The sequence below is a fragment of the Pollachius pollachius genome, assembly GCF_949987615.1.
Source record: "Pollachius pollachius genome assembly, chromosome: 2".
Lineage (NCBI taxonomy): Eukaryota > Metazoa > Chordata > Actinopteri > Gadiformes > Gadidae > Pollachius > Pollachius pollachius.
The window spans coordinates 28,584,108-28,602,166 of NC_136935.1; the positions used below are offsets into that span (position 1 = coordinate 28,584,108).

Genomic DNA, 18,059 nt, shown 5'->3' on the forward strand with positions numbered 1-18,059 from the left:
GCTGCATTTGTTGTTTTGACGTAAACATAACTAGCTAACTTCTAACACGGTACTCACTCCATTACCTCTGGTTCTATCATTATACTCAGTCAATTATCTCTTGTTCTAACAGGCCCTTCACCCCATTACCTCTGTTTTCTAACACTGTATTCACTCGATAACCTCTGGTTCTAACAGGCTCTTCTCTCCATTAGCTCTGGTTCTAACAGTCTCTTCTCTCCATTAGCTCTGGTTCCATCAGCTTCTTCTCTCCATTAGCTCTGGTTCTAACAGGCTCTTCTCTCCATTAGCTCTGGTTCTAACATGATAGGTCCTCACTCCATATTACAGGGGTTGGATCAACTTGTACCTCACCCAGGGCCAGTGACCAATTTACCATGAATCTACAATTAGCTTGACAATTAACTGGAAACCAGAATACAGGAGTAGGAAAGTCTTGAAAATTCAAATGAGGTTGGTTTAGTTTTTTATAAAGTCCTGAATTATACCACGCACCTGCTCCCATGATGCCAATATTTCATTGTGTAATCTTAAAGCATATCAGCCATAATGTTTATATGAATGCCAATAACTAAACAACAAACAATACCATTTTCAAAACCACATTGAAAGTCCAATAAGAAGCAAAACAAAATCCCATGAAAGACACAAAGGCGGTTTGCACATAGAATGATATTTTATTTAGTCCTTGAAAACACAATACAAAATCAATAAGTACTTATTATTAATTGCTGGACTGTATTAGACGTTCACTGACTGCGCCCAAGTTGTGTCAGTTCAAAACCATGTTAAACATATTTAAAAATACAACTGTTAAAGCCTAAATATGAACCCACTATCGCATTGGTCGGTTAAAGGCTTAGTATAAAATTAAAGTTCCTAATAGTCATGAGGTTTATCAAAAGGAAGAGGTAAGAATCCAAAGTGCAGATAAGTATTTTGACAAAGATAATTGGGCAGCATGTGTCTCTGGCATTTCAAAGCCTTCCCCACTGTTCGAATCTCTGGACCATGCAAGGAGAGTCAGTCCCCCCTTCCCACTCTTGTAAAGTTTAGCGTGTCGGGCCATCCAGAGCTCCAGGTTGGTTAATGGAATTAAAATCAATGGTTATCGTTGACCTCTTAGGCTTGAACTCCCTGTAAAGAAACACAGGGAGATAGAAGTGAATCCAATGTGATTTATGAATCAGTCTCCCCATCACTACATTTTTGTTCAGTTAAACAGTGTTTGCATTTTTTTAACCCCTGAACACACACCTGCTTCTAGAGAAAGTCTCAATGAACACTTGAACATTTTTTACCTAAATGTTGACTTTTACTGTGACTAGGGTTAATTATTTTATTCATTTAGAAATACCGGACTTCATCCTCCACAAACCATTTTTAGTTATCCCTATGAAAAATAAAAGTGCTTCCTTCCTAAATTCCCTCCACAGGGAACAGCTCCTAGACCCTTGTATAAAACCCTGCATCCTGTCTAATCTCCCCGTGCATCTGACCAGTGTTCCCTTGACAGATCATTAGAGGACAGGTTGTTGTCTCTACATCCCCCAAGACTCCCACACATGGTCAGAAGCCAGTTCAGGCCCACCAGTCCCCGCCCATTATAAATCACAATACCCGATGGAAAAAATTCTGAAGTGGGTTTCCTGTGGAGTTTGTGAATGTGTGTGTGTGTGTGTCTCACTTGTACTGTATGCGTGCCAAGTCCAGTAACCTCCTAGAAGCCGTCATCATTGGAGTGTCATGGTACTTGTCAGAGAAATACACCACTTCCTTTATACCTGGTAGGATTTTAAGAACACATTAAGGATATGTTGGTAGACTAAATGCAACTGATACATTCACTACCAAAACGTCAAATAACTTACTTATAGTCCTGGCCTCTGCATTACCAGAGGTAAAGGAGAGAGGGGTTCATGACTTTATTTGAATTGATTTATTTGAATCAATTTGTGTGTCCGTGTGTGTGCGTGTGTGTCTCTCCCAGTCTGCCACCCACCTGCTTGGATGATGAGCTTGGCACACTCATTGCATGGAAAAAGTGCCACGTAAATAGTGCAGTCTTTCACATCAGCGCTGTTCTTATTCATTATGGCGTTAAGCTCTGCATGGCACACTGGAGGGGTGTTGGTGAGTGGGGAGGGGGCGGAGGTATATGGCATGTTATGACAATGTTGAGACAAATAAAATAAAACAGGATTACGAAAAATATATATATAAGTTGATGCCTCAAAGCTAATTTGTTGGTTATGTCAGAGCACCCTCTATAGATATAGATTAGAAACTACATTTCAGAGGTCAATTTCCTTTTTTATTCTGGAATATGTATACAGTTTGTAATGAAAAATACAGGTACACATTTGACCCTATAAAATCCAAGTTGAACTCACCATAAGGGTACTTTGTGTCCAATGTGTCGTCAGCCGTTCTTGCCCATGGCATTAGGTCATCGTCACAGCCGTTGGGCATTCCATTGTAACCGATGCCAACAATTTTTTTGTCCTGGTTCACAATACAGGCTCCAACCTGTAATTAGTGAGATTTTCAAATTATATAATATATTAAGTTATTTTCCAATTAACCATAATAGTGTACAAGTTAAGTATAGCATTAAGGAAGATGACTTCAATATCATAAAGAACTCCATGCTCTTGCTCCAAATTAAACAAATTGTCCAGTTGAACAACATGAAAGATACAATTTACTTTCTATGATTGTATCACAATACCACCATATTGCAACAAAATACTGATTCCTGTCCCTACTATCGACTGGTAGTGGAGAAGCTCTGGAGTAATACTGCAGCGATTTGCAATCTGGGTGATGCATTTCTCAACTAACGTTTTTTGTGGTCACAGTTGGAACAGCAGAAAAAGTTGTGGATCTCTGGCTGTGCATCACACACACATAATTAATGCACTGTTTCCCTACGTCATTATCTAATTTGAAGTAGGATGAGTAGTAGATTTAGAGTAGTAGACTTTGAACAACACCATCAACTCAGCCTTTTCCTTCTCAACTCGAGTGATCGTAGTCTCCAAAACTAGAATCCGCAATTCAGTACCAGATTTGTGGCTGCCGGATTACGCCCGCACTCTAGCAAATCATCTCCACATTAAGTTCCAGACACTAAATTAATTTGAAGCAATGGTGTGAGTCTGCAATGAGTCTGCAAAGGACCAATGGGTCCAATGGGAACTTGCGTCTAATTCCTTGGTCAGACGGAAGGCTGACGAGCTTTGCCAATAAACTAGAGCAGAGGTCTTCAACAGGGAGTTCGCGGAGATACTGCAGGGAGGTCGCAAAAGTTTTGGTTGATGACTTTTTTTTTTAAATTCCCCCCGCAATTCTTTCCACAAATTTAAATGCCTTTAAATACACATTAACATGAATCCAAAACACTAGCCGCGTTTACATGGACACTATTGATCCGATTTCTAATCGGAATAGATCTATTCCTATCATGCGATCCGAATGTACTATAGATATGGCATTTACAAAAGTGGTAAGCGTACGTTCGTACGTACGGTCTCTTGCGCACACCTGACACATCTGAACTGGCTCTGCCTGCTCCGTCAATTAAGGAGAAGGACAGCACAACGTCAGTTTCTCGTCCGGTCTTTAAGTCTATCCCCTCCTCTGCAGCAAACAATACGTATTTGGATGAGAGTGCGCAGCGAAGACTGTTGGGAGAGAGAGAGTGCTGTTATGTAAGGGATAATGTACCGGTTATTATCGAGAAGATAAGCGATCAGCAGATAGACCGCCAAGACATTGACGTCACTTAGCAACCGGACACGCTGGGGTTGATAAGTTACCGGACTACTCGCGGATTGTTAAGAAAGACCCTAACACACATCACAACTTTTCGTTTCCACATTTATGTTTTAAAAATGTCCATTTGAATAGCTTTTATGCATGATTACATGCAATTGACAGACATTGTTGATCTTGGCAGGTATCAGTTTATTATGTTATGTTTATGAATGGCAGTGGCATGGCCACCCTGCTCACTGTACCTAAAATAAAAACATGAATATGTGAACCTGTGTATTATTTGAATATCTTAGTATTAAATGCAAAATAGCAAGGTACATTAATACATGGCACTATAGGACCAGTTTAATATAAAACACAATTTTATACAATATATAGGTAGGGGGTCTCCGCTCCATCTCTCCATCAGTTTAGGGGTCCTTGGCCTGGAAAACGTTAGAGACCTCTGAACTAGAGAGGATCACTCACTGGTGGAATCTACGGCAGCCTCAAAAGGGTAATCTTCAACAAGTTCAAGACCACTGCTGTCCAACAGGCCCACAATACTGAAGTGACCCAGCCCATTGGAGGTAAAGGGGCGATGCCTGAACGCTGGGAAGGGAGAGGCCACGGCAACAAAAGCAACGGCCGGGCCTGTCCCCGAGGAGAAAAACCATCGCCATTTACTACTACTACTCATCGCGATATGGCGGTAAAACCAGTGTATCCCCTATATGCATTCAGCAGCGGCCGCTGCTAGATTGTCAGCGGCACTGCAAAAAAAACAACAAGTTTCTTCCAAGTTCAAGGCACATTTTCACAATGATCTGGTCTCGGCAGATCCCTTGACTCTGTTTGGTTGTTATGTCATATTTGGAATCTCAATCTGTACATTTTTCCTCAGCAGAAGTAACCATTTTAAGATCCCATGGCATGAGGTTTTCTAACATTAATATGAGTTACCAGTAGCTAGAAATTTCGTCGGGTGTAAAACAAGCACTAGGCATTCTGCTCCGCCTTTGATAAAAACGAAGCACAGACGCACCGTTTTGGAATTTTCCCTGTAGGTCATCGTGAGGGGAGATGCCACCTCCCCTTTCTCTGCCTTGCCAGCCCAGAGAATTTGGCCCGCCAATGAGACAATGAGCTACGACCGTGCGAGCGCCTCGTGTCTGTGTGTGATTACACACATTGTAACGCAAGTGTTGTACACTTCTTTGTTATTTGGATAACCGTTCTGCTGTTGGTGTTATGGCGCATAACACGACGGTTCTTTGACGTCTCTGGTATTTCTACAACGAGACTGTGGTTGGGGTTATCTCTGCCATGGTTGAGAAGGAATTGGGGGAAAGGAACTTTAGCTTTGACTCCCTGAAGTACATGAACTGTGACATGGAGGAGAAAGAGATTGTTGCCCGTGATTGTCTCCCGCCGGAGCCCAGCTGCCCGCCACCGCGAGGCACCACAACCGCGAAGCACCACTGCCGCGAAGCACCAGTCTACTGGTGTCTACAAGGTTCAGTCTACTTCAGATTGATGTGGAAGTGGAAGAACCAGAGACGTCGGAGAATCAACGCAGTCGTTGGTGATCCATAATATCGTCTGGAGGCGCACACAGCTTTTGGCAGTGATAATATGTATTATTTGATATAGATATCTATGTAGCCTATTATATGATATTATTTAGATATAGAGCTCCAGGACTGTAACGCAAGTGTTGTACACTTCTTTGTTATTTGGATAACCTTTCTGCTGTTGGTGTTATGGTGCATAACACCCCGGACTCACATCTCTGTTATTTCCACAATACCAGAGGTTATCTCAGCCTTTGTTGAGAAGGAATTGGGGGAAAGGATCTTTGACTCCCTGAAGTACATGGACCACGACATGGAGGAGAAAGGGATGTTGCCTGCGATTGTCTCCCGCTTGAGCCCCGCTTCCCGCTGCCGAGGGACCACCGCCTCGGCACTGCCCACTGCAGGAGGCGGTGGTCCCTCTGCAGCGAGGCTCCGGTGGGCAACAATCCCTTTCTCCTCCATGTCGTGATCATATATATTGTATGATGTAGATATCCATGCATAATATGATATTATTTAGATACAGAGCTCCAGGACTCCTGCCGGAGCACCCGGATTGTTGTAGAATTTTTACAGAACACGGCCAAAGGCTGTGTGCGCCTCGCCATTGTGATACATCCACTGTAAACAGAGCACATGGTACCGTGGCCGCAAGCTGCTCAGGGCCACACCCCCACCCTCCTCCTTGACCCGCCTCTCTCCTCATTTGCATTGCACCGAAACGGCGTGTTTGGAGAAAGCTCAATGTGCGACTGGCTCGTAGTGGCTGTAATTCTGCACCACTGCTGAATTTCGGGAACGTCTTCAAATACTGTGTTAGGGGCCCACTAATATCGATATAAAAGCATTCATAAAGTAGCATGCCATGGGACCTTTAAAGGGTTATTTTTCAAATTTTCTTCCGGGGGGGGGGGGGGGGGCATGCCCCCGGACTCCCCTAGCGTTGCTCGGTTACCAACTCACAGCACCACCGCTACAAAAAAGTCTAGGTGAAACACACAAACACACACACACACACACACACACGCACACGCACACGCACACAGGTTGACAGTCATACAAACAAATGTCCAGTATGAGGTAAACATTCAAATAAATAACAATCTACCTGAGAGCTAGGGTCCTTGCTTCTTTGAGCCGACAGGAATGCCACGGCCATAAAATACTCCGGCCATTCCAAGTAGTCCTCCCTCTTTGTAGTTGCACTGGGAGAAGACATAAGAGGAGAGTAAGAATGAGAGACAGATGTAGGAGTAGCACTGTCGATCACACTTTAAACAAACAACAGACTTACAGTTTCACCAAGTTTGGCTTTTAACTTCATAATAACCAACCAATATTTTTACCCAAGTTTGTGAAACTTAATGCTTGTTGTACAAAGTAATGATACTGGAAAACCCTTTCTGATGATTGTGAATTGAGCTACCAGAATATGTACCAATATTATACCATATACCAGTATATCATTGAGGAGTAAATTACATATAGCGAAACCGGCCTTAGCATTGGTCACAATACGTTTGTGTACCCATTCAACCCATTAGCAAGATATTTCCGTTTACACACATCTCCTGCTCTTCGCAGGCTTTTTCATTCAAATATGTATTACTAGTTCAACATGTGAGACTTTCTTCCCAGCGACTTTGGCAAAGATGTGATTTCCCCAATTTCATTACATCACTAAAGGTAAAGCAAGGGGACATTCTGTAAGCAATTTGGCAGACATCAGCACAGTGGAGAGATGTGAAATAGCTTTAATAGCTTGGATGTCGTCACCTGCAACTGTTATGCCTGGCTAGATAATCATACTGGCTTTTTACTGCATGTAAAATTCAAAGGACCCCAAATGTCCCTGATGAAAGTGGCTAGGGGGTGTAACCCATCAATTAAGTCACAGATGGGATCATTCCCCAGATACTTAGCCATAACATCCATGACATAAACCATGGTCATCATGAACCATATGAACTCACCCACACAGAGAATACATAATACAGCCAATGGTGTACTGATTTGACAGGTATAAAAATAGAATAAGAGTAACATTAACCCGAGCCCTCATCAGCATAGCAGGGATATAGAAAGCCCTGAATGATCCACAAACCTGGCAAAGACCCGCAACGACCCATTTCCTCTGGTACTTAAAACTATTTAAGACGTTCCTCTGGTACTTCAACTGTTTAAGTGATCAATTTTCAACCGTTCAATATTACCAAAACGAAATTTCGATAGCGCCAATACTTTTTTCCAGAATCACAGTTTTAGTTTCAAACTGGCATAGTTTTGAGTTGCTCTCATTGATTTCCGTTGACGCCAGAATGTTCAGGCACACAAACACATGCAATAGCTCCGCCATTTCCTTAAAGACACACAGGCTGTGTCTCAATTCAGGGGACGCATCCTTCGAAGGACGCGGTCTATGAAGGTGTGGCCTTCGTAGACCGTGAAGGCCGAACGAACATTTTTAAATGAGACGGCCTGCCCTACGGAGCATTTCAAGTTTGCGTAACAAGCCGTTAACACCCTTTACCTCGCGTGATGACGCGCCGCTCCTGTCACCTAGCAACCCTGACAGCTGCGGTTCAAACCGGACGGCGGAGGAGAAATATGGAGCCGTTTTATATAACCCACTAAGATGTCCACTTTCACTTAGATGTCCGCTTCTTACTTTATTTTTTTATTGTATTTTATTCATAATTTTCTATTTTTTATAATCTTATCTTCTATGCTTGTAATTTCTATTTGTACGGCGCACCTGGAACAAAACAATTTCCCCCCGGGTTAAATAAAGTTTTCTGATTCGGTTATATAATAATTATATGAAATATAACGTTTTTGTCGTGTTAATGAAATTGAACTTTGACAATAAAGTTACAAATTTAAAATAGTCCCAACTTCATTTTAATATAAAAAAGTTTTTACATAGTCGTGTCATTGAATATGTAATTTGCTGCAACTACCGCTTCCGCTCTCACTGACGCCATTTCTGATAAAACCCAACATGCAATGAGTCTTGGGATACGTTGGGCCATGAAGGATCCATCCGGTGTATTCTACTACTACTACTACTACTACTACTACTACTACTACTACTACTACTACTACTACTACTACTACTACTTCAGCTACTATTACTACTTCAGCTACTACTACTATTACTTTAGCTACTACTACTTCATCTACTACTACTTTCAAATACTTCAGTTCAATTAATTTTACATTTCTTAATTTTCTGCAATGCTTTGCGCTTTTCATTCAGCTGTCAGCATTCACACGCGTTTTCTGCAGGAATGCATTTTCTAGTTTTTCTTACTCCTCCCGTTTTTTGGTCTTCAACTCATCCACCATACTTTCAGCTACAGAAACCATTCAACTATCAAAACGTTCAGCTCTTTAACGGCATGATGGCTATATATCAGCGTTTTTCAACTCTTTCATCTTTTTAACTATTCAGCTTTTTCCACTTTTGCTCCGCCGTCCTCCCATTGAGTCGATAAATTTTGTTTCTTTAAATATTGCCACCGTAAAGGATTATCAGATACCACTATCCTTTCGTAAAGGTTGCTCAGGAGTAACCTATGCTAAAGGAGGATTAAAGGATGCATCGAGGCTCCTTTCCTAAGCATTTTTGGAATTCGAACCACCTTTCCTCCAAGTACTTCCGGGTCATCTTGTTAGGAAAGGAAATTTCCTATGAAAAAAAAGAGAATTCATAGAGGCATCTGGTGTGATCCAGATGCCTCGGACACCAGCCTTCCGAGTTGCGTCATATCCGGTCTCGGAGCCCTTATAGCGTTCCCATTCGTCTTTGTGATTGTGTCATGAAATTGGCTAGTTGTTGTTTATTGTTAGCTACATCAGCCTCTTTACCAAACCAGCTCGAAAACAAACAACACAACTTTACATTGTATTGCACACACATCAAGACCGTGCAATGCGGAATAAAGTAGCAATGAATTGAATCAAGTGTGTAAGAGCCAGAGATGGGACAAAGTCACTGTTTGGCAAGTCCCAAGTAAGTCCCAAGTCTTAGCAGTCAAGTCCGAGTCGAGTCCCAAGTCAAGACGGGGAAAGGCAAGTCGAGTCAAAGTCAAACCAAAGCCAAGTCGAGTCCAAATCCCAAACTTTTTCAAGTCTTGAACAAGTCACCATGTATATTTACTTAATAATGTCATTATTAGGCTATTGATCATTATTTCAACATATCACTCTAATGTACATTCATTTCTTATCAATACAGTTATAATACGTTCATTGTTTCTGTCTTCAAATGTGTTATGATATGCGCATGCACCGAAATCTTATGTTGTTAAAAGTAGCCCAATAGGGTGGGAAAACCGCCCAATCTGGCAACGCTGCCTGAACGTCCTCAAAATGTAGCCCAATAGGGCTGTAAAAAACGCCCAATCTGGCAACACTGCTGAACGTCCTCACCTCCAGCGTCAACGTAAATCAATGAGACCAACTGAAACCAAGCCGATATGAAACTTAAACTGTGAACTCTGAATAAAGCATAAATTATATGGAAATTCAGTTTAGATATTATTGAAGATACGAGTGTGTAGATTTGATACATTTTTTGAACGAAGGTAAACGGTTGAACAATGATTTAGTTACGATGTCTTAAGTGTCAGAGGCTGGCCAGACGGCTTCAATGGGACCAACTCAAAACGCAGCCGATATGAAACTAAAACTGTTATTCTGAATAAAGTATAAACGATATCGAAAGTTCGTTCTGATATTATTGAAGTGTAGATTTATCTTCGGTCGCTGTTTTTTTTTTTCATCTTCATTTTTTCATCTTCTTGACTCAAGTCTGACTCGAGTCCAAGTCATGTGACTCGAGTCCACATCTCTGGTAAGAGCATTTAAAATCGACATTAAAATGGCCAACGTTGTACAAATACAAAGACAATAAATCTCTTTACGGGCGCAGCTATTTTTGTTGAGAGCGTCATCACTGAACTTGGTACACTCAGAATTCCGAGGGGGCAAGACCAAAAGGGGACGCGCCTCCGTGTAATGCCGCGAGAAAGCTGGGAGATTTGCCCACTTCCAACTCCGAGGCTTCTGGATCACACCAACTGTCATGTAGGGGAGGCATAGAGGCCACTTCAGAGCACCCTTCATTTTCTTGCAGTAGACATTAGCCTAATTGATTAAGTATTATATTCAAATGGGCATCAGACTACGATTTCCGTATACCCACTTAAGAATGTGCACGGATACGTATCAATTGTTTTGTGACAGAACTTTCACTTCAGTGTTTATTTTTCGCAAATACCGGCTGGGTATAACTGCAATAAAATAATTTTAGCAGGGGAAGTTATCTCCTACATTCATCATTTATAAAAATTCCCCCTGCGCGCTCTGCCCTGTCTCTGACTGTTACGAAGCACGAAGCTTCCCCTGCATCTCTGCATGTTAGTTGGCAGGCCAAGCCCCTCCCTCTCGCTCTGTGATTGGCCATCCACAGGGATGGAAAGTTACAATAACAATATTACAATATGAAAGCAAACTACACTATTTCAGTGTTTTAGTTAGTTTTAAGCCTGGCCCAAAATCTACTGCTACCACTTCGGTTGACCCTGCAGCAGCAGATGCCACTACCAGAGCTACGGAGACTAGCAAGGACACTACAGAAAAGTGTGTGCGTGTGCGTGTGCGTGTGTGTGTGTGTGTGTCCAGTCCTCCCATATTAATGTGTATACCACATAACACGTAGTCAACAGAAGACAATGTTTTAATCCCACTGTATATCTCCTTGTTTAGAGTTAAGGGAAAGTCAGGTCGTTGCACTCTTAAATCCATGCAGCAGGTTGTAGACCCCTGCGTTAGTGAGTGTGGCGCCACACGTACACGTACCGGCGGGACGGGTGTGTACGAGGCTGGGAGGGAATCATCACAGTATACCCACTACAATAAAATAGACTACACCACTGCGTGAAAGTAACTAGTTGAACGGGTTATAGAAATCAGAGATCAAGGCTAGTTTGCATTTCTGAACATGGGTCTGAATTGTCAATATAGTTAATCTCCAAATCAATACGTCACCTAGCTGCACCAGGTGACGTTTCCTCGGTCGTTTTCTGCTCCATGTTGTAGAAATGAACGTTAGTATCAGCGGTGTAAAGCTCCTGAACTCGTTTTGCTGACAGACGTGTACACACAGCAGCGTCTCAAAACCGGATAACATGGAATTCTCCCGCCATGGATTCGGTCACGTGTTTCCGTAGTTTCTAAATATGGATTCGGGTGTAGTACCGCGAGACCACTGCAGTAGCGAAGTCACGCCCTTTCCGGTAGAGCCCATGGGACCTATGAGATCGAAAAATATGAATGGGTTTCAAGAGAAAGTCATTATTTTCTGGTCCCAGTCTTTATATGCCCTGGATTACACAAATGTTGTTTGTGGATTTAAATGATAATTTTTCATGACCGTTTCACTGTTTATTGTGCAATTGTTCAGTTAAAGGCTGTAGATAAAACACAATGAGAAAGACTACATGTCTCGTATGTGCCGTCACGCTCCCTGCGACTGGCGTGGACAATACCGACCATGTCCCCATCGGCATAACTGAAACTCTCCACATGCCCCGACCTATAATGGTTTCCACCTCTTTCGATGCTTTCTTTCTTTCTTTTATCCTCCCCTTGGAAAATCCTAACATTGTCAAACTTCTTCACGAAAATGTTTAGTTTTCTTTGCATGAAAAATTATCATTTAAATCCGAAAACAACATATGTGTAATCCGGGGCATATAAAGACTGAGAACAGAAAATAATTACTTTCTCTCCATTGAAACCCATTCATATTTTTCGATCACATAGGTCCCATGGGCTGTACCGGAAGAGGCGTGACTTCGCCACTCCATTGGATCCTCACGAGATTATCTGAGCGCCGGCGATATGCCCTTTCTCCCACTAGAGGGCCCAGCATGGTAAGGGGCCGGGGGTATTTATTTGAGCGTTGGCGATACGCCCTTTCTCCCACTAGAGGGCCCAGCATCATGGTAAGGGACCGGGGATATTTGTCTGAGCGCCGGCGATACGCCCTTTCTCCCATGCTAGAGGGCCCAGCAGAGTAAGGGACCGGGGGTATTTTAAACATCGCTCTGAAGACTCATAGATGTCGTGCTCTTTTCCAATTGGCTTAGATGTATCAAAACATGTTACGTCGTTTACCCGGAAACGAATATTTTGAGGAAGTTGCGTTTGCCTCATATGACTATTTAGAAAGTTCTCGGTTTATTCATAATATTACCTACAGAATCTGTTACGATATAGTCAGACTGTAACCTTCGTTGCGAACATGAAAAGGTTCCTACTACTGGTTGCACATTGTCTCTTTGTGGTACAAGTAGAAAGTTGGAATCAAGGTTGGTTGACAGCTACGTTATTAATTTATACCAAAAATACGTTTGTAATGTCTTAAATCAATATATTAATGCGTTTGAGTTGAATTTTAATTTTCCGTGGGTCTAGGCTAGTCAATTCAATTCATGTTTTGCAAACATCCCCCGGAAGTCTTCCTTCTAAAGTATAATGTGTACTGCCAGGCTCGGGCAGCGTCCTGCTGCGGGACGTCCAGGTGTTGACTCTGTACAAGGGCCGCTTCACCACCGCGGGCCGCTCCAGCGCCATACCCCAAATCAAGTGTATCGGGGGCTCGGCTGGCTGCGGAGCATTTGTCCCAGAGGCTGTTCAGTGTAAAAACAAAGGCTGGGATGGAGTCGACGTGCAGGTGAGTCTCATAAAATATCTGTCCAGATAAATGTTTGAAGTTAGAAATATACACCGGGTTAATCAGAAGCGGAGATGCAATACGACATTCTGTTTAACTGCCATTTGTTGATTATGCCTTTTTCCTGACACCCTTGGAATGGTCGGGGATCAAAGGCTCCAACTCATACTCAACTGATATGTCCTCCCCTTTATCACATCGGTCATGGCAATTTATTTAAGAGGTATTGCGTCTAGGACAGATGAGACTTCACATTTCAATTAGCAATGATCAAACAAATCATATTTACCTTAAGGACAGAGTTTCCTGTGTTCTCATCAAGTAGAAGAATGGGGATCCCTGCTCCCTTGTGACCGGTATATCCCAGACACAAATGTTAATGTTAGGTAACGCTAGGAAAAGGTTGGTTGGCTAGACAGTTCAAGGAGTAGGAGACAAAGCTTAGATGATGAAGGGGAAAACAACATAGGACTTAGCATTTCTGAGACCTGTGCCGCTGTATCAAAAGTCCTTGCTTTGGCCAATGCATTGGACTTCTGCTTCTGGAGCTCTTAGAGAGATTGCAGGGTGAACTCCAATTTGAGGCCTCAGATTATTGTATGTTTGTAATATGTTTGTGGTATGCTATTGTATGTTTATTACTTTAATACATTAGCCTAATTGTTATAAATTCGGATGACTTCATTCTTATACAGTTTAAACAGAAACGACGAATGGGCAATAGAGCATTTTCCAGTAGAGTAATTTCAAAGAATACATATTTTAATGTGTTTTTATCCTCTTTCCTCTTTGTATGTCTTGCCGTCTTTAAGTGGGAATGTAAGACTGATATGGACAACTCCTACAAGTTTGGTCACATTGAGGTGAGCTGCGAGGGCTACAGCCATCCAGACGATGCCTACATACTGAAAGGCTCCTGTGGACTGGAGTACACCCTGGAGCTGACCGAAGAAGGGAGGGCAAGGCAGAGGTCTGGTTCCACCCACGGATCCAAGCAGTCTGGTGGTAGGAGAGCTGGGAGTGTGTTTGCAACCATGTGGATGTGTGTTGTCTCATCCTTGAGTAGATCTAGGTCCTAGTAGGGGCCATACATCACAGGGCTTTTATATATGATGACAGCTGGTTGAATATATTTTGCAACCATGCTAATATGTCCTGCGATGCCACAGGTACATGCGAACACGTATGGAGTGGATAGGGGACAATGCCTTGTATTGGAAAGAATGCTTTCAAAGTCGGTTTTTTTAACATATGAAAGCTACACAAAAGTGTAGCTTTAAAAAGATTATAGTTTAAAACATTAAAAAAAAATATATAAAATCTATTTATCTATAATCTATTCTAATATTTTATTTGTGTATGTTTAAAATGAAATTTTAAATGAAAAGAAAATGTTCTTTGTCCTTAGGCTTTGGGGATTACGCCTCCAACTTCTTTAGTGGTTTCTTTGGCAGCAAGCATCAACAGCATGGCAACCATCAGCATCAACAGCATCAGGGCTCCTCGTCAGTAGGCAGCGAGGGCTCAGGTAGTATGCTGGGACTGGCCATTCTACTACTGCTAGCCTATGGTGTCTACAAGCTCTTTCTCAGTGGAAACTCAGCTCAAGGTGGCCATCCTGAACCCGAGCCGGGCAGCTATCCTACTGGCCACGATGACAGTGGCCATACCAACAGACCTCCGCCCCCAGGCTTTAAACCCAACTTCACGGGTAAGTTGTATATTTATTGAAGATATGAAGTTAACAAGAGGTGCGTCGTCTGCGGAAGGACACAGGGTTGTTGTTATATGGGGGCCTGTATAACTACAGTTATTTCATTGTATATGATATGGGGTTGCCATGCCTACACCCTACGGTGTAGCCTGACTACAATGCAATCGTATGCAGGAATGCGACTACTCGTAGAGATATTTTGGTTTATTCATAGAGGGACGCGCAGACGCACGTGAAAATAGGCTTGGAGTCTATTCTAGCATTTTGCGACACAGCAACATGCTTTTTGCATCACGTCTGGCGTCAAACAATAAATAAAAAGATAGCACTAAAATCGTAATCATCAGAGATTAAACATAGCACACAGAATCAAGGTTATTTTTCTTCTCATTGCTGAACAGACCCCTAGCTTGAGGCCTGGCAAGATGGATTCTCGCGGGATCATAATCAGGCAAATCAGGCGGCCTCGCAAGGCTAGCTTCACCTCACCTCCACCTGAGCAGTGTTTGAATAGATGTGACGAAGATCCTTCTGCTTTAGGTTCCTCAGCAGGCTACCCTGGTGCTCCTCCTCCAGCCTACCCTGGTGATCCTCCTCCAGCCTACCCCGGTGCTCCTCCTCCAGGCTATGGCTTCCAGAGTGGTTACAGCTCTGGGAGACAGCATTATCCACGGCAGCAAAGTGCCACACCAGGAGCGGGTGGAGGCGGCTTCTGGACCGGGCTCGGGACAGGAGGAGCACTTGGATACCTTTTTGGAAGTCAAAGGTAAATGCAATGTAATTTATGAGGAAAATATACGAACCACGTGTATGAGGGTCATTCATTCCAAGATCTTGTACTTTCTACGGGTATCTTTTGTTCAGTTTTAGCATAATCAGATTGGGGAAGGACATGCTTGTAGGTTCAACAGATTCAATGGGATTGTCTTAATTACCTAATTAAGACAATCAAGAGAGGCACCATGAGCAGGGTCAGCATGGCCATGGATGAGGTAAGAGAAGGTACTTTATGGGTCCGGCACATTCTATTTTATGCAACTAACTAAGCGATGTGTTAGCGGCAGTGACAGTAACAAAAAAGGCTTTAGTATTATTACCCAGAATGTACTGAAAAATATACAGAAATGAAGGCATGGTGACCATTTTAACCAAATTAGCCAAGCTACGTTGCGTACCTTAGTAATAGGTTAGGAGATTTAAGCCGAGAAACACACTTGGGAAGCCAGAAGTTTGCTTGTTTGATTGTCTTCTAATTCCAAAAAAGTGTTTGGCTTGCATAAGCTTTAAGATGCGCATCATATTTTGTAAAGCAGTTCCTCTGCTATTACTGTCAAACTGGTACTAAATATAGCCAGTACAATTGAGCTAGGCAAGGTATTTAATGCAAAGTAGTGGGAGCAGGACACATTCACCTCTACTCCATTTGTCCTCTTCCTAGAAGTCTGCTTTCTCCGGTTTCAGAGAAGATGTGTTTTCAATTATATAAAAATGTTAAGATGGTTCTGTTAATGATTCAACAATATAATAGTTAACTAATAAATACTGGTATTACTGGAGTCCATGAAATGGGGTGTCTTGAAATAAGTGCAGTTTTTCCATTTTTTCTTTTTTTTTCCATAATCAGTTGTTTTGTTGTTTGTTCTTTGCTAAAGGAACCAACCTTACAGTTCCAACTTCAGCGCATCCGGCCACATCCCACGTCCCGCACAAGCGCCCAGCTTTAGCAGTGGGACCCGCAGTGCTTCAGGTACAACAGAGGACAATGTTGGAATGACCCATGTATTGGTGAAGTTAGTTACTGGTACTACACGCACTTATGTAATATGTAGGAGGATGTCTGACATTATTACTGCATTGCACCCATGTTAGTTTATCTTAGTTGTTTTAAGTGCTGAAGTAGGAGATATAGTATATAAAGCTATAGTAGTAAAATAATTGTCATGTTAGTACATGTTAATGGAATATAAGAATTCCTCCCAGGTGTATTTTCTTTCCCTACTACTAGTCCATTCGTGTGGGTATGAATGTTTTCTAGCGTGTAACCAATTACACGCTTCAAAATTTTATTACCAGAACAAGTTTTCACATTTCTAAAAGCAGGGGTGAAACCAAAGGAAAATGTGGCCCCATTTGGTGTTTGTACTATTTATTCAGCAGTCGTGGTGGAACAACGCCACAACATCCCGCCCTGGACAGACTGTGTAAGGGGCTAGCGTGGTTGTTCTTTGTGTCCAGGTTTTGGAGGAACCAAAAGAAGATAAAACTCATTTGGGCGTGTGATCTCCTGTCTGCCAGCTGAGCTACACATCACAGAAAATAAGAGGCCAGAACCGGATGAAACTTCTGGGAGACATCAGCAAGATTTTCTTTTTACCATAAACCTTTTTTTAAAAACCTGTAAGGCTCCAGGGCTTTTTGATTAATCAGAAGTCTCGGGAGAATTAGATGTTTTATTGTGATACGTTAAATGCTCAATTGACCACGTCTATGAATCTGTTCCAATCCAAACCTTTTCTGATTCTTGGGCTGTTGGTCTTTAAACAAGCAGTGGGTGTGCAGGTGTTAGAGATGTGACCATATTGATTATTTACAGCAGATGTTTGTGATATGTTTTCTATTATGTCTATAAACAAAAATCTGAATATTTTGGTGTAAACAATTATATGAGAAAATTATGAAATAATGAGATGACAAGTTCATGTTGTTACTCTTTTTTTATATTGATCATTTTGGCATTTTGAATATATTTCTTTTTGATGAAACACCAAACTATCTTGTTTTTACTGATGGTTGAAGTATTTTCAGAAAAATATGTATTCTAATTAAATCAAATCTAGGCAAACTGAATGTCGCTATACTATAACAAACATGAACTATTTTGTTTTTTATTTAGGTTATATTTGCAGTTTCTTGTATTTTCTTGTTGTGAATAAAAACACAGCAACACTTATAAATACTTTCCCTTATAGTCAGTTGGGGCAAATCGATGATTGTAAGCCTTTATTTACAAATGTATGAATTTAAAGCTGTCATCCATTTGCCATTGTAGCATTATTATCCTATAGTTTATACAGTTGGAGCATGGGAGGAGGGGGTCTGATAAATGAGCACAGTAACAATGCAGCATTTTACTCCTGATACATTTGGTCTTGTGGTCTAATGCGATGAAGTTAATACAAAAAGGGATTCAACAGTGTAATGGTTTAGGACCTAAGATGAATTTTGCAATGAAAATGCTAGCATTTGCTAAACATAGGAAGAAATA

The 18,059-nt window shown here is 41.9% G+C and overlaps 2 protein-coding genes across 3 annotated transcripts; one reads left to right on the forward strand and one right to left on the reverse strand.

Moving 5' to 3' along the window:
* Positions 1-673: 673 nt before the first annotated feature.
* Positions 674-11,525, reverse strand: dctd (dCMP deaminase). 2 transcript variants are annotated; one of them, XM_079758997.1, is made up of 7 exons: positions 11,391-11,525; positions 6,445-6,541; positions 2,394-2,529; positions 2,003-2,119; positions 1,872-1,886; positions 1,688-1,784; positions 674-1,137 (listed from the first exon to the last, which is right to left on the reverse strand). In XM_079758997.1, the coding sequence occupies exons 1-7, from the start codon at positions 11,432-11,434 to the stop codon at positions 1,053-1,055; spliced, it is 591 nt and encodes a 196-aa protein (XP_079615123.1). In that variant the 5' UTR covers positions 11,435-11,525; the 3' UTR covers positions 674-1,052. The 2 variants fall into 2 exon arrangements, with proteins under 2 accessions (XP_079615123.1, XP_079615124.1); XM_079758998.1 differs by lacking the exon at positions 1,872-1,886.
* A 1,002-nt stretch (positions 11,526-12,527) lies between these two features.
* Positions 12,528-17,636, forward strand: saraf (store-operated calcium entry-associated regulatory factor). The gene is made up of 7 exons (XM_079729730.1): positions 12,528-12,715; positions 12,896-13,080; positions 13,893-14,085; positions 14,489-14,791; positions 15,335-15,560; positions 16,447-16,541; positions 17,030-17,636. Exons 1-7 carry the CDS (start codon positions 12,649-12,651, stop codon positions 17,053-17,055), a joined length of 1,095 nt encoding a protein of 364 aa, XP_079585856.1. The 5' UTR covers positions 12,528-12,648; the 3' UTR covers positions 17,056-17,636.
* Positions 17,637-18,059: the final 423 nt, after the last annotated feature.